Genomic DNA, 15,732 nt, shown 5'->3' on the forward strand with positions numbered 1-15,732 from the left:
CAAAATAAAGTTTTTCCGTATCCCCCCTCCCCTATATCCCTTGAGGGGTTCCATATATAATGGGATTACACGGAAATCAAGAAAATAGCGTAAAGGTTTGAAAATGTGTTTTATCATTTCTCATTAAGGGACACAGGATTAAAATTGGGGGGAAATCTAAATTTAGATTCGAGATGAATGTCCTTGTCTTGCATGATGTATCACAGTTCTCACATGTTACAATTTTCAGCAAGGATATTTTGGCTAAGTTAAAATTAGAGTGGAAGGACTAAAATGCTACAATTTGAGGAGTCCAAATGCTCAGATACATAATATTCAATATGTGTTCCAGAAGACAAATTAAATGTGCACCTGTGAAATACTATGAATCAGCATATTGCTGTTGGATTGATCATTTCTAGGACTGATTTCCTCTAAACCTCAATAAATAAATACTTATGTAAAAAAGGCACAATGTTTAAAATAAACCTTTTGTTTTTTTAAGGCATTTCTGTAATGAAAATGCCATGGTCCAACGCTTTTTGCTGCTCATTTGATTATTGAAATTGCCTCCACAAAATGTGACAGTCACAGTTGCCCTTATGGAATAGTGACAGTTACACTGGCTGACCAATGTGTTCCTTTCCATAGCAAGAGCTGCTCCTGGTTTCCTATCTCTCAGAAGTCATGTCAAGAGACTTCTCTGGTAGCGTAGCACCTGCTGCAAATCAATGCAACACTATCAGATGGGAGTGCTCCCAAATCTTTAAAGGTACATCATTAATCAACCGAGGTAACAACATAAATGTAACTAAATGTAAGATTTACATTCCTGTCACACTAAAGTTCTAAATTTCCTGTAATTATGTTTTGAAGATAATCTTTCCGTGAGTAATATGTATTGCGTTAGTTATGAGGGGCAGTGATCTTTGATAATGACATCATATTCATTGCTGATTTTCATAGCTTTACATTTCAGACATGTTGGAAATACATGACATGAATAATAATTAAGTATATTAACAGTATATGTAAGGACCTATGCAATGCATTATGGGTAGGGTAATATATATATATATATATATATATATATATATATATATATATATATATATAAATACATTAGGTCTCACTAAAAAGATAATATGTTGAAATGTGGATTCTGGAAACTGACATATATGTGTTTTTTTTTTTTTTTTTAATATACATATTAATACATGATCCAGTAGTTGCCCAAGGGTTTTCTCCAATATAACGATAGTACAGTGAGTGCTGACTTCATAGATGTTTCCCCAAAAAATTATAAATCCAAAAACCCAATTAAGCAAGATCAGTTTAATTGAATAGGATACAACAGGCATATATAATCCAGTGTCTACCATCTGTAACTTCACATCAGTACAATTGCCCTATCCTTGACAGAATAGTCAGTCGCAAATGCTTTCCTCTGACAAAACTATTGTACATTTTGAGTCATACATCCACAGCAGTAATAGAAAAGGATTTGGAAAGCTGAAAAGGTTACCACAGAGGGCACTGCCAATAATGCAGGATATAATGTGTTTGTATTGAATTTCACATGAACCCCAATACTATGAAAACATTCACGATGCTCATTTTGTGACAGCAGGCTCATCCCCAGTACAATATGATTGTGTTTTGTTTTTCTTGACAAATACACATATCCAGATTAGAGTTCAGCTGGCTAAAGTGGTACAGACCACAAGACAGGTTTATTGCAAACAGGATTGCTTCTCATTTTAATGAAAAGTATTTAAGTCAAGCTTGTCTTCCATGTTTAATAATGGCAAGACCTTGTTTGTTCAACCATACACCACTTACAGTCTTTCTTAAACAACAGAGGAATTAAACCTTTTAAGTAGAGGGATTTTCCATCAGGAACACTAAGCCTGATAATCCTTGGAAGGCAACAGTTTTATGTAAGTACTATAGTGATTAATTAAAACTGACATAATGAGGTGTGGCCAATATCTAGTTCTTCAAAGTGAATGCAGACTAGATCCTCGTGATATGACCAGATTGAGAGCAAGCCAGGTGCTATGACACATCTATCCCCTAAGGTTGAGAGTCCATCTTGAAAAGCAGGAAGTGTTAATTCACAAAGGTTGATGGGAAAACACTTACTGGAAGAGGGAAGTAGGAGCTGATTCTTTCATTGCTGAATAAGTCCAAGTGCTTGATGGAACCAATTAATGGATAGTTAGAAATCATCATTCTGAAATGTATTTAGAGACCTTTTATACATACATTGTGTATATTGTTACAACCTTTGATTTACATGAACAACCATCTTTCTCTCTTTCCAAGCAGCATGCACAATTTGTATTAGGTAGACTACCTGAAATCTTTGATTCAATATACTTGTATGTCACAGAACAGATCCACAGAGATCAGTTTTGCTACTAGCCCATTTCCATGAAACACTTGAAAGTTTGATTAAGTTAATCTGCTTCTCAGGAATGATATATTTGATGTATTTGTGAAAGTTTGAAGAGGCAGGGCTAGACTCGGCAGCCATTTGTCTCTCTAGAGAGAAGCTAAATCACGCCTGCAAAATATGATATTGGCCAAACTAATGGGACTCAACCTTGCCAAGGTATGAAAAAAAGGAAAAAAAAACAATGGATGAATATACACAGTTTTGTCACTGTGACCATCAATCCTTGGTCTCTTCTCATGAGACTGCCAGCATAGCAGCCCCAACATTGATGTGAAAAATAGTGTTGGTTTTTAGATGTAGACTAATGACCTCTAGGGTTTAGGTTGGGGCAAAAAACTATTATTTAATACAGTCTTTCAGAGATGAATAGGCTGGGAAGGAACTTACCCACCTACTGCCTAGCCTAGTGCCTGAGTTTGATCGTTTTTATTGCAATCTTTTACTGGAAACATACAGCTGCTGTATTGTTTTTACATTGGTGCAGGGTAATAAAGGAAATTGTGTGCATGTCAGACAATCGCTGGAAAGAGCTGTGAACTGCTACAGTCGTCCTTTATTCCCACTGTCAAGTACTTTTTATTCCATTGTGTAGTGCATTGCCACAGTGCCAGTACAGATGACATCAGTACTGCAGCGGCAGAGTGTGTCATGTATGAATGGTAAACAATTACATTGATTTGATCAAAAGGAATATTTCTGCACTTCTTTTAAAGCGCATTGCTGAAAATGTTGTCATACATTGGGAGCTGACAAGACATTGCTAGCTTTGGATCAAATACTTTATATTACAATGGATATATATATATATATATATATATATATATGTAGTGGCATTGTGGTGGCTGTTGGCAAGATGGCAGAACTTGACCACAGTACCACACACTATCTCCCATAAGCCCCTGGGAGGAATCACACCGAATTCCGTGACCTGACCAGCTCCACTTCCTACGAGACAGAGAGAGAGAGAGCGAGTTAGAGAGAGAGAGAGTGAATAGGAGGTGAAGACCTTGCAGACTACCAGTACCAGTACTATACTATAATTTTACAAATATTGCATTTTTATGGAATCGTTTTCCACAGCTTTTGTTGTTAATATACAGCGCCCCAATCAAGCTTCTCCCAATGTGGGCCATTGAGACTGAAACCAGATGAGCAGGCATCAGCCTAAATGCCAAGTCGAAATCCTCTTGTCACCTGATGAATTTAATCGGCTGGTGTTTCTAGTTCTGAGCTGGTTGGAGATTAATCCAAGTGATTTCAGCTTAGCTTTGCCAGGGCCCTGTATAACAAGGGTTGTCATGATGCAAGGAGATAAATCATGTGATGAAGTTGTGTCCTCCCTGCCCGCTCAGAGAACACACACGTCACATGAAAGCATGTTATGCCTGCATGCATGTCACACCTAACAAATCATGCAATGTACTATAGAGCTGTGTGCCACCAAGGATCCTGACTGATGCAGAATTGCAGGGGAGGTTACTTTGTTAATGGAATTAGTAATCTTTCATTCATTTCAGTTATTTAATTGCATACAGAGCAATTTAACACTGACCTTCTAATTGATTTGGACCTGCTATAATGGAGAGGCAATGCCACAGTGTCCATATATATGCATTTAGGATATTCGAATAAAAGGTGAATGTACCCCAAAGAGGAAATCCATCAAGATTTGTGTCAAGATTTATGTCAAGATTTGTGTGTTTTTTGTTTGCTGCATTTGTTTAATCTGTTTTATCTCCCAAGAATATGGTGATAGGTAATTATTTAAATGATTTTAAAAAACTAACCACAACAGAAAACACAAATTATCTTTCTCTTTTACACTCCTTAGTTGTGTTTTGATAGATATGCACCTCTAAGAATTACTTGACTTGGGAGCAAATGTCCCTCTGGTGCAATCAACCTGCAATTATTGTTGCCTTCTGGAAACATGGTCATAGATTCATATATTTAATCATACCTAAATAGAAAGCCTTTATTTCTTCAGATAGTTGTGTTGCCGCCAGCTTTAGTGACACAATATGAATATAATGACATCTCTGAAAGATATATGAACCATTGAACCTCCCAATTTCTCTTCAGCGGACCATCCGTAAAGACTGCTTCTCTGTAACCGCCAAATATGAAAATTAGCAGGAACGAAAGCAAAAAAATACACGACCACGCAGTATAGGGGAAGTTAAAGCTTTCATCTGCAAGCTGCAAACAGAGGTGGTAGTTCAATCTTCTGAATCTTCTGTGTTCTAGTTCTGGCAATTAGATAATCCAAAGGTTTAGACAGCTCCACCGTTCCTACTGGAGGCTAGAATCAGCTCTGAAGTCTTCACTGAGCTGCAGTCAGCTTGTAGAGCTGACCAAAGCAGTCTGAAATTCATTAGGGACATAGAGATGAGATGTTTGGTTGCAGAATCAAATAATTAGTGCCTGCTAAATAAATGCACAAAAGGGTGCAGATCATCAAATCGCAGAAGGTAACACTAATCAAATTCAACCTAGTTTGACACCGGGGATTTAAAGTTATTTCCAGAAAACATTTAAAGCATAAGGCTGTGTGACATAACAGCCTTTAGGCATGCAGGCAATATGGCACATAATAGTCTGCTTCACATCACTGTTGCTAGGGTAATTGCAAAAAGCCCCATAAACTATTAATGACATAATAAAACTGATCTCACCCAGCTACCAGCAGGTTAAGAATTAAAAAAAAAAACAACAATGAAGGAAAACACTGCAATTCTTTAAAAATATTCAAAATTTATACAGGGCAATCATTCTTGAGCGCCACAGTAGCTGCATATCCAAAATGCTCAGTTCCTGTAGTGAGTTCCAGGCAGCTATTCTCCCTCTAGCAATCACTTAAAGCCACCATCCACTAATGAGTCACGTATACGAATGTGTTAAAAGAGTTTTCTCACAGTATCTGCAGTTCAGCTCACATTGACATAAATGTTGGCACGGTATTAATCTACTTTAGAAGAAAAAGAAAAGGACGAGTTTTTTGCAGATCTTAAATGGGCATATTTTGAAGCTCTGCTAGATCATTAAGGCAAAGCTACATATAATGAACGTGCCTAATATAGACCTCATTAAACTGGAACTAAATTCTATGCCACTGAATAGAAAATGTGTAGAATACGATGTACACATTCTTCAAATCTCAGGATGTGTTGCATGTATGTGTGCCCCTGCTGGCAAGAACAATTTGGACCGCAAGAAAAACACCTTTCCTTTCACATTATAAAAATTGGGAAATAAAATGGTGACAGCCTATTTGTCACATTCTGAGCATGCCTCTACCAAGATTAATGAAGGAGATGTGGCTCACTGTTTCTTTTGTTTCCCACTTTCCTGTCTGAATTCATCAGTGTGTATCTTTCTAATCCTCCTTCCATCCAAATAGAACACGTCCTTAAACTTAGCAAACTAACTAAAAATCCTGAGTTCTATCGTTTGGAGACAATTACCCAGTATTTTTCTCTTCTTTACTAACAAAATTCTCTGAAACTTTAGTCATACAATCACATAGGTGACTTTCATAAATAAAAACTACCAGAAAAACTATATATATAACTATGTACAACCTGTTATCAACATAGCAAGCGCAAGAACATTAAATCCATGAAATCGAGATAGATAGACATATAGATAAATAGATATAGATATATGCACACACATGTATAAAAATATGATGACTTTCTTGCACTTTATGTTGTTTAACTGACATCTATCTATATCTATATCTATATGTATATATATATATATATAGATATATATAGAGAGATAGATCTCAAACTATATCAGTGTATTTGTAGAATAAAATACAAATTCAAGGCTAAGAGTTAAACAAAAATGAAAAAATAACTGATAGAAATATCAGTCACAGAAAATTGCATGTTTTCAGAAATCCATGTAGAGATCTATTAAAAGCCTGCCTAATGCACGCTGACAGCAGCAGCACATAAACAGCTTTTCCGTCCATCTGCAATTCTTTCTGTTTCCCGATAGATTCGAAAGCTCTCAAAAAGCAAGAGAGAGAAAAAGTACAGCCCGAGACTTCAGACGCTGGTGTGCAGCGCGAAACATCGGGCTGTTTCAGAGCTCCTCTGCACAAGATGACCCACTTAGGCTAAAGTGTGAAACAGGTGTAAGTTAGGATGTGTAACTGCAATTAGATTATTAGCAACACTTTACCTTTTAACTCTCTTTTAACATCACTGTAACCTTTTCAGCAGAATGAATAAAGTGCTGCTGCACAGAACATGTTGTTTACTTGCTTTATTTTGAACTGCAAAAGGCAATTAAGTAGTTAAGCTGTTTTTCCCTACCTCAGGAGAGCAGTATCCCCTTGTCTGCTAACCACATTTTCCGTTCCCATCCAGGGATAGTCCACAGTTTGTCCAGCAGGCAAGCAGGAGGGCAGAAAGCAGAAGAGACTGAGAATTATAGCAGTAAGCCACTGACCAGAGCAACATGCATCCTGCACCACGATCATTATGTCCATCACTGCTAGATTGCTTTCCTCGTTTTGTTTGCAAACCTTTACAAAGCTCTTATTCCAGCTCTTCCCTCCCTGAAAAGCTCAAGAAATGGCGTTCCGGAGAGTTTTCCAGGTTTGTTTTGTCAAAGCTGCACTGTATGAAGAAGTCTATTCTCCAGTGGCTTGCACACCATCTAGTGAGGAAATGTGATGTAAAATGAGAGCAGGCTGAGAAGCAGACAACCCCCAGGCTCTGATCCTGTTGCCATGCGGCCGTTTCCCAGGCAACCCGTCCCAGTAACTGGTGATGGAGCAGTTAAAGCTGGTGGGTATTGATACAACAAAACAACACAAGAGCAATTAAAGATATCGATTGTGGAATGATCCTAACCCTATGCTATGCACAAAGCAACATGGCTGTGATCATAACAAAATGTTAACTCCACGCATGCCAGACAGCAGCTATCTTAAAAAGGGTTTCGTCTTTAAAGACAGGGGAATAACAACACACCGGATAGTTATAAAACCATTTCATTTACATACAAACATACAGAATCCATATGGGCAGACTTCGGGAGAGCAAACGTAAGAGGCAGCAATTAAAATGACAGCTTATAACAAAAGACTCAGCATTTTTTCAATGAACAGGTTTTAATATAATCTGATTATACATGTCTGGGTCAGAGGCTATGTGTCTATTACAGAAATTCCACTGCCTTGTAGATGAATGTGTTTGTCATTTCAAAGAAATACCACATACTGCCGTTTTATTATCAGATATGACAAGCAAAGCAGGGCTTTCTTAAACCAGAACAGAGCAAGCCTATTGAACATTTACTGAACTTCATTTTCCAAAAGAAGAACTGTAAAAGGCTTTTTATTGTCCATGATATTATGCATATCAGTGGCAATGTACGCATTTGGCTGACAGAGCTCAACAGTTTATTATTTGACCTAGTCATATTTTGAAAAAGTGGATTTATAGTCGTGTGAGATCACAACTTCCCCCTCTCCTTAAACAGTCACAGCAATTCATGCTCAAGAAAGATAATATAGTATAATATGCATGTGCATTTATTTGCACTATATTGGACATGCTGAAAACTGGAAATGGAATATACAGCTCTGGAAAAAATTAAGAGACCACTTAACATTGATTTCTGAACTTGGAGTGGTCTCTTAATTTTTTCCAGAGCTGTATATATCATTTTTAAATTTCACATTTTTTTCTTACACTGTCTGAATTAAAGCATCTGACTTTTGGGGAGGAGCAGTTTTTCCTTGATATAAATAAGGGAATTACAGTGAGTCAAGCAAAACTAGGTGAAGTTTTTATTATTATTATTATTATTATTATTATTATTATTATTATTATTATTATTGTTGTTGTTGTTGTTGTTGTTGTTGTTGTTGTTGCTGTTAAATACATTTCAAAATATTATTGCAACACATAAAAAGGAAAGGGAGGTTTTGTCTGAAATGTCAATGTGCACTGTTTGGCACGATCCTATGGTGAGGTCACAAGTTCTCCCAAAGGTCCTAATTTTATTACATAAACATATTTAACACATGGCTTAGCTCTCCTGTAACCCTGGCAACGACACACTTTTCCATGAGGGGATAAAGCAAGATTTGTATGAAACAGTATTTTAATGACTACAACAGTCTGATTATGCATGTGTTCATCCAGATGCACTTCTTTCAATGGTTTATGTGAGAAAATAAACATCACTAATGGAAAACTACATTTGTAAAGAGGTAATTGCATAAGGGTTTTGCTGGGCAAACATTTTTTTTTTTTTTAACCTGCAGAGTTGTCCTACAAACAACAATAATAAAATAAAACCACAGATGAGGCTCATTTTGAAACCCAAGTCATTGCTTTAACATATCTTAAGTTCTTTTTTCTTTCTCTCTTTTTTTAAGCTCCTTTGTGTCACTTTATTCACAGATAGTTCTTGTGCAGTGACAGTGGGGATTTCTAGTGTTGGTACTCCTGGGATCATTAAAATACCCTACGGTTGAAAAATGCAAAGCAGAAAAAAAAGAACTTTCTAAACCAGACCAAAATCAATGAAGCTAAATTTAAGCCTTCAGTAGTTTGAATTTATACATATTCAGCATTAACTTCAATAGCAGAAAGAAAAATAATTTCCTACTCTCACAAATTTTGATCTTTTTTTTTTTCTTCTCTCTCTCAATCCCAAGTGCCGACTGATTAAAACTGACTCCTCTAAAGAAGACACCTCTGGCTCTGTATTTTGCCTTGACAGATAAAGGTTTTTGATCTACATTATTGGCAAGTTGTGCACAAAAATCTTCTAAGGTGACGGTGGTGTTCGCACATTGCATTAATACTTATTAGATCCTTACTAGTCATTTATTTTTTATTACTATCTTAATTAAACCAAGGTGGAAAATTAATTGAACATCATTTGTCAAGCTGGCAAGTACTCATGAAGCCTTCAAATGTCAATATAGTCTTTTGTAATTTGTATATAATTATATATATATATATATATATATATATATATATATATAACAGAAATGGGATGCATAGCTTTTTATTTATAGCAGAACACTAATTATTATATTTTAAAGTCTGGGACAGGCATTGAACTTAGCAGAGGTTGGCCTTATAAAGCAGGTGGTAAAGGCAGAGACAACTATATATTCTTACTAAACTAGTCTGGGAGGAAGAGTAGCATTTTAACAAGGTGGTGGTATAAACAGGGACTACTCAACATATGTTTTTATGTATGTATTCATGCACATTTTTTCCTATAATTGCCACGGGCACTTCTCAGAGTACTTTCACAGGTGGTAGATCCTTCCAGAAAGTGTTTCTTGGGGGGTGGTTCCCCAGTTGGCAGTGGCTGTGCAAAAATGAGATAGAAAGAGTCAGGGCATTACAGCTTTGCCATGGGCTAGCCAGTCAACAGATATGAAACCCTTTGAGCACGTGTGGGCTAACCTCGACTGATTCCTGCTAAAGCATCCCAGAAAACCCTTTCCCTAAGGCTTCTTTATACCAGGTAGGGGCTGCAGACCAGGATTATAGATCCCATCCATATTCCATATACGGGTATTGCTATCCTACAGAAAGCAGCGATTGGCACCACACAGTATTAATAGAGCTCATATAGGATTATACCATTACTATCAGGTTCTATTTATTTATGTATTTTTATACTTGAGTGTCTTCATTTTTTATATCACGTTTATAAACACACATCCCATAGTATTCAAAGCCAGATAACAATGAATGATTATGAGCTGCATTTAATTATATGATTGTCCCCCCAATTGTTGTTCTTTGTTGCTTTTTTATGAAGAGAATATTGGAAAAGGTTTTTGTGCAGATTATATATATTTTTTGTAACAGCTGTATTGGCTGCACAAAGCATTAGGTTATGAAAAAAAATAAGTATTTTAAAGCCCTGTAAATCATAGGAAGGAACCAACCTGTCCATGCATGAAACAACTATAATTACTATAGCTCCCTTTAGTGGGTACTCTAAGCACTGCCTAGATCTGGAAAATAATGGCAGTTTTTATTTTGACTCATTGCAAGTGGTGAAGTAATGAACAAGATGAAAGACCATGGCAAAGCACTGCTCTGAGGTCAAAGGCTTGTGCCACAGAGGGCACTGACATTAGCACTTTTAATTTAGTCTTGCACTTCTCTAGTCTACCTATCAAAATGTGAAGCCTGTTTTTAAAAGTACGTACAATGTTGAAATTCTGGAACTGGACAGCTTTTCTTAAATGATGAAAATAACTTTCATAAGAGGTTGATTTCGTGTCCACCGCCAAGTGGTGTCAAAGCTGTAGAGCTGTGAAAACACATTCCAAGGAAATATTGCTCAGGACAAAGACCCTGTAAACTCACTAACCCTCTCCCTCTCAAGAGAGAGAGAGTAAGATCATTGTAGGATTGTTTTAAAAGTAATAATATACGGGAATTCCAGTGCCTCTCCCCACTTCATCATAGGGGACTGCAGTATATAGTGGTATTGCCCTCTCGTGCTTGAAGGCCTGTTGCTCTTCTTCCACCTTCTGCTCAGGGCGTCTCTCCCCAGCAATGTGGTAGAAGCTGAAAGTTTGGGAATATTTAAAAATAGACAGGATAGGATCCTTGGATCACTTAGTTATTAATGGACACCAAACAAGCACAATGGGTCGAATGGCCTCCTCTCGTTTGTAAACTTTCTAATGTTCTTTTGTTCTTATAAGCAGCTCCACAGGGGACTCCATTTTGGTTGGTGTTTCGTCTCCTAAGCCACACACACCTGCCCGTATTCTCCACCACTTTGCGTCACTGTGGTGGGTTGGACCCGGTTCTGGGGTCTCAGACGCTGGGTTACTGGGCAAAGTAGGGTTTTATTATACAGTGTGCTGTTCTCAAAACAAAAAGACATACAGAAAACCTAAACAAAACCCTTGCACCTCTCAAGCCTAAACTAAACACACTTGACAGATTCCTAATCTACACAGATAACTAATAATAAGACATAAATCTGTGATCCGTAATTGTTGTCACTGTAATCCAAACTCTTCTCTCTCCCTCTTACTCACATAACACTCCATTCCTCTCCCAGACTATCCCCCAGCCTCTCCAACACAGGAAGGGGATCGCCTCCCTGTTTTAGCCAGTAATTGAGCAGCTGCAGGTTCTGTAATTTACCTCCAGAGGTGCTGCAAACTTCTAGATCATTAAATCTTGGGTTCCAGTATGTAAACAAAAATATAAGCAGAACCATGGGATCTTCTTCATTTTATGTATAACTATGATTGGGTAAGTTTACTAAATGTGTTCTGTGGGAGAGTAGAATATTCCAGATATACTGTTTTTGGCACTTCTGTTTATATATACATATATGTATACAACCTATTGATATATTTGATATTGTTTGTGTTTCCTATACATACTACAGTGATTATGGTTACATTATGATTACAATTGCACAGATATTGCAGTTTAAGCTGCTCCTCTGTGTACCTAAAAGCTTCCAGTAAAACAAACTAAAACACTGACATATGACATAACCAACCCTGTTTTTATTTGTTTACAGTTGTTATTGTCAGCTATAATTGTTGGTCGGTAATTTCCCTAGTGGAACACAAGTCCCTGCAATAGTGCAGAGTCAGAGGAGCGACTGACATTTCCTACATACACATCATAAACATTAGTTAAAGTTCATATCTCAGTTTTCCGTTGCCCACATGGACTAACATTTGAAACTGGATATATTCCTCATCCAAAAACAATGACTTAAGCAACATGTAATTTATGAATACAATTTTTTTACTTATATAAAACCACTCACTCATATCTTGTTCAAATCAGAGTAATTGATACCCACATCATTCTACCCAGTATAACAAATTATAGTATACAAGTTTTTAGAATTATATGTACTAGTAGTACATATGTGGTGCAATATGCTACAATTATATGTACCAATGGCACTTTCTCTAGAGTTGGTAAAACAGTAGGTTTGAGACACTAAACAGATGTATATAGCTATCAAATCATTGATTAGGGAATCTTGATTGCCATTCAAATACCCACAGGTGTCAAGTTGTCAACAACCAGCCTCAATAATTTTCTAATTAGAAGGATGCTACACAGAATCCAGGGACATCCCACACTTAATATTCTGTTATATGTTCTTATCAACAAGGAGACCTACTGAGTGAATTAAGTATGTCATTGGGAATAACTTAATGATTAAAGATAATATTTATATAATAAATATAATACAATTGAACGTTTTTAAGCTTCTGTGTTTGTTTGTTAATTTGTTTGCCATTGGCTTAAGACATGTGAATGCTTAAACAAAATAGTAAAATAAAACAAATTCAAAGAAAAGCACTCTTTCCCTTCATGTTATGGTTATATAAACTACTTTCTCTTTCTTAAGGCTCCTTCTTGATCCATGATAGCATTAGGTTTGAATCAATGAGAGCAACAAACCTCAACAGGAAAACAGTGAACTTCGTTTTATTTTTGTTTCAGCCTCATTGTTCTTTCCTTGTGGAAAGAAAAGTCAAGAATTGTCACTTGAAGATCAAGTATTCCCCACTTTATGTATTTGAAAAGGAAGAATTATTATTCATCACAGGTATGGAAACCCTACAGAGATGTATCAAGGTTAATCTCTGTAAATCAGGGGGAAAAATGAACAAAAGCCAAGCAATTCAAGCTGAGAAATTATTATAAAGATAGAAAAAAAGCAGGGCAATAATCACAGTGCTGAGAAAAGTGAACTTCTACCAAAAAAACATACCAACGGTAAAAACACCTTTAATTCCTTAACTTCATTGATCCTTCCTTAAAGGAAAATCCCCACAAGACAGAGGAGCCATGGTGTGTAATCCTTAAGGATGAAGTTGCAGACAGTCAACCAATTGTATTAGGTTTGGACTATAATTCATTTACCAACTGGGTGTGTGCCTTTCCTTTGGGTACATTTCAAACTGAAACCTACTCAAAATGTATGTTTCAGGCTTGGGGTGTTTGAATGAGGATTCCTTGTACTTAACCAAGATAAAACACTTGGATAATAAGCTCAGACATAAGCAGAAAATATCACTTTCTCTATGTAGTATTTGACATGCCTTTTGACTGAAGAGCACAATGTAATTGTGGGGGTCAGGTTAGATTTCAGACGTAGCCCTGCGCATGCTTACTTTCGGTGCATTAACATAAACATAATAATCCACCTGTCATCAACACTGAATATTGAGCATGCATGTAAACAGGGTATTTGGGAATACATATTCCAACTTATTTTATTCCACATACTTAACATTCAGAATACTTGTACCATGTAAATGTACTGAATGTCAAAACTGCTGATAAATACTTTTCCTTGTCAGAGGTATAATATTAGTAAACATCAAAAGGCCTTTAAAACCAATTTTGGGTAAGTATGTAAATTAAGCCCTTTAAACAGTTTGATATAATTCATACAGAGTTACCAGCATCAGTTTATGAATATTATTTTCCAGTGTTTAAAATATGGCCTGGCAGATTATACATTCGCAATCCCAAAAATAATCATTTTTTAAACCTGATCTGAAATAAAGGCTCTCACAAATTCTAATAGGAACATCTTAATTCATCAGACAGTAGTCAAATACAGACTAGTTATGTAAACAGCATCAATTCCACCTCTATAATTCAGTTGTGTAAATTATGTAATTACTTTTCCCATATGAAAATTACTATGCATGTATAGTATCAGAGAGAAAAAATCTAGAGATGTCAATGTTTCAGTTTTTTCCCACGTTGGAATATTTAACAATTTAGCACATAGCAATATTTAATTTTCCCATCACAATCCTCCACTTTCTCTCGGCTGATTTCTTTACTTTTGGTGACTACAAAGCATGCTTATACTCATTGTAATATTAACATCAATAAAATAAAATACACAGTAGGGTACAATGGACAGTGCACTTATTGCACTATACCTGGCTTGTTGAACAAAATTATAGTTTCTTTCTCACAATGATGTCCTCAAAACAACGATAAAATTGCCCCAAAATGCGCTATTATTTTGTCTTGCCGTATTTGTGTACCGTTTGCTCAAGATGTGCATCACCAAGTTTGATATCATTCTTCTTTTGAATGATTCATGTGAATGAATTGTTCATTAATGTGAATCTCCATCAGCTGCCCCATTTATCATTCTGCTTTCTAGGGTAATAACACCTGCAGGTGATTTGTACCCCCACAACAGTGAGTTAATAACATCTCTGAAGCACATCTTTGAAAAAAAAAATACAGAACAAAGGACGGGGGTGTGGGGGGGACATTTGCACAATATCAAGAAATCTTGCAGTAGCTTTATTGGGGTCAAAAGCACTATAGGTTTGAAGGTTGTCAAAAAATCATAAAGCTTTCATAACGTATCTTGGAAAGTCTACTTCTATCACCACGGTTCCTTTTTGGAGATATTCAGATTCCAGGAGTAGTTTTCCCTACCCGCATACACAGCCAAAATATGATTAATGTACTAAGCTAAGCAAAATACGTGGATTTGTACTTTTCTCTGCTGAGCTCAAAATAAATGTTTGTTTTTTAACTGAAATGTTGACAGATTTATTTTTACTCTGAGACTTTTGTAGCCGAGAAAAATAGCAGGAGATGGTCTCAGAAGACTGTATTAAAAATTCACTTTATTAGTCCACATTAAAATGCATCAAACTGCTCGGCCTTCATTCAGAGACCAATGAATTTACCTTGTCAGTAATTGATTTAAAAAGAACATTAACAATCAGTGACAAGTAAAAGGCAACAAACTGAAACGATGCATTTTTAAACAGTTTAGGCTTTGGCATCAATTAGTACGAGACATTCCAACCACCTGCTCATAAAAATACCCTTTAACAGAGATAAATATTTAATTAGACACAACAATCTTGGTAGCTGGATATGTATTATTTATGTATGAATGTATGGATGGATGTGTGTACTTATGTATGGATGTATTTCTTTATGTTGAAATATGCCTAATTGTGTTTTAATGGTCTTAACACCATATAAGTTCTTAGTTGAGGTGTTGGGTGTCTTAATCTTGGTGTTAATGTTTGCAGATGATGGATCAAATATGTAATTGTAAATTGCCTCAGTACATGGTGCCCTTTTCACAGAAGAGATCTTCATGAAATGATAGTGTTGATTCAGTTCAGTGGGTACAATTTCAAAACCTACATTTTGCACAGGTTAATTGTACGACAAAACCAGTTGGCTGAATTGCTTCCATCTTTGACCAAGTTTTAACTAGTGGGTAGTCTAAAAACA

General features: G+C 36.3%; 1 protein-coding gene across 1 annotated transcript in view; it reads right to left on the reverse strand.

Annotated features, from left to right (window-relative positions):
- The window catches only part of negr1 (neuronal growth regulator 1), a 269,540-nt gene extending 262,410 nt beyond the window's left edge, over positions 1-7,130 (reverse strand). Inside the window, exon 1 of the mRNA XM_066692238.1 lies at positions 6,766-7,130. Within this exon, the coding sequence (XP_066548335.1) occupies positions 6,766-6,941 (176 nt within the window). The 5' untranslated portion in view covers positions 6,942-7,130. The remainder of the gene's footprint in view (positions 1-6,765) is intronic.
- Positions 7,131-15,732: the final 8,602 nt, after the last annotated feature.

The sequence above is a fragment of the Amia ocellicauda genome, chromosome 19 (genome assembly GCF_036373705.1).
Source record: "Amia ocellicauda isolate fAmiCal2 chromosome 19, fAmiCal2.hap1, whole genome shotgun sequence".
NCBI classification, from domain to species: domain Eukaryota; kingdom Metazoa; phylum Chordata; class Actinopteri; order Amiiformes; family Amiidae; genus Amia; species Amia ocellicauda.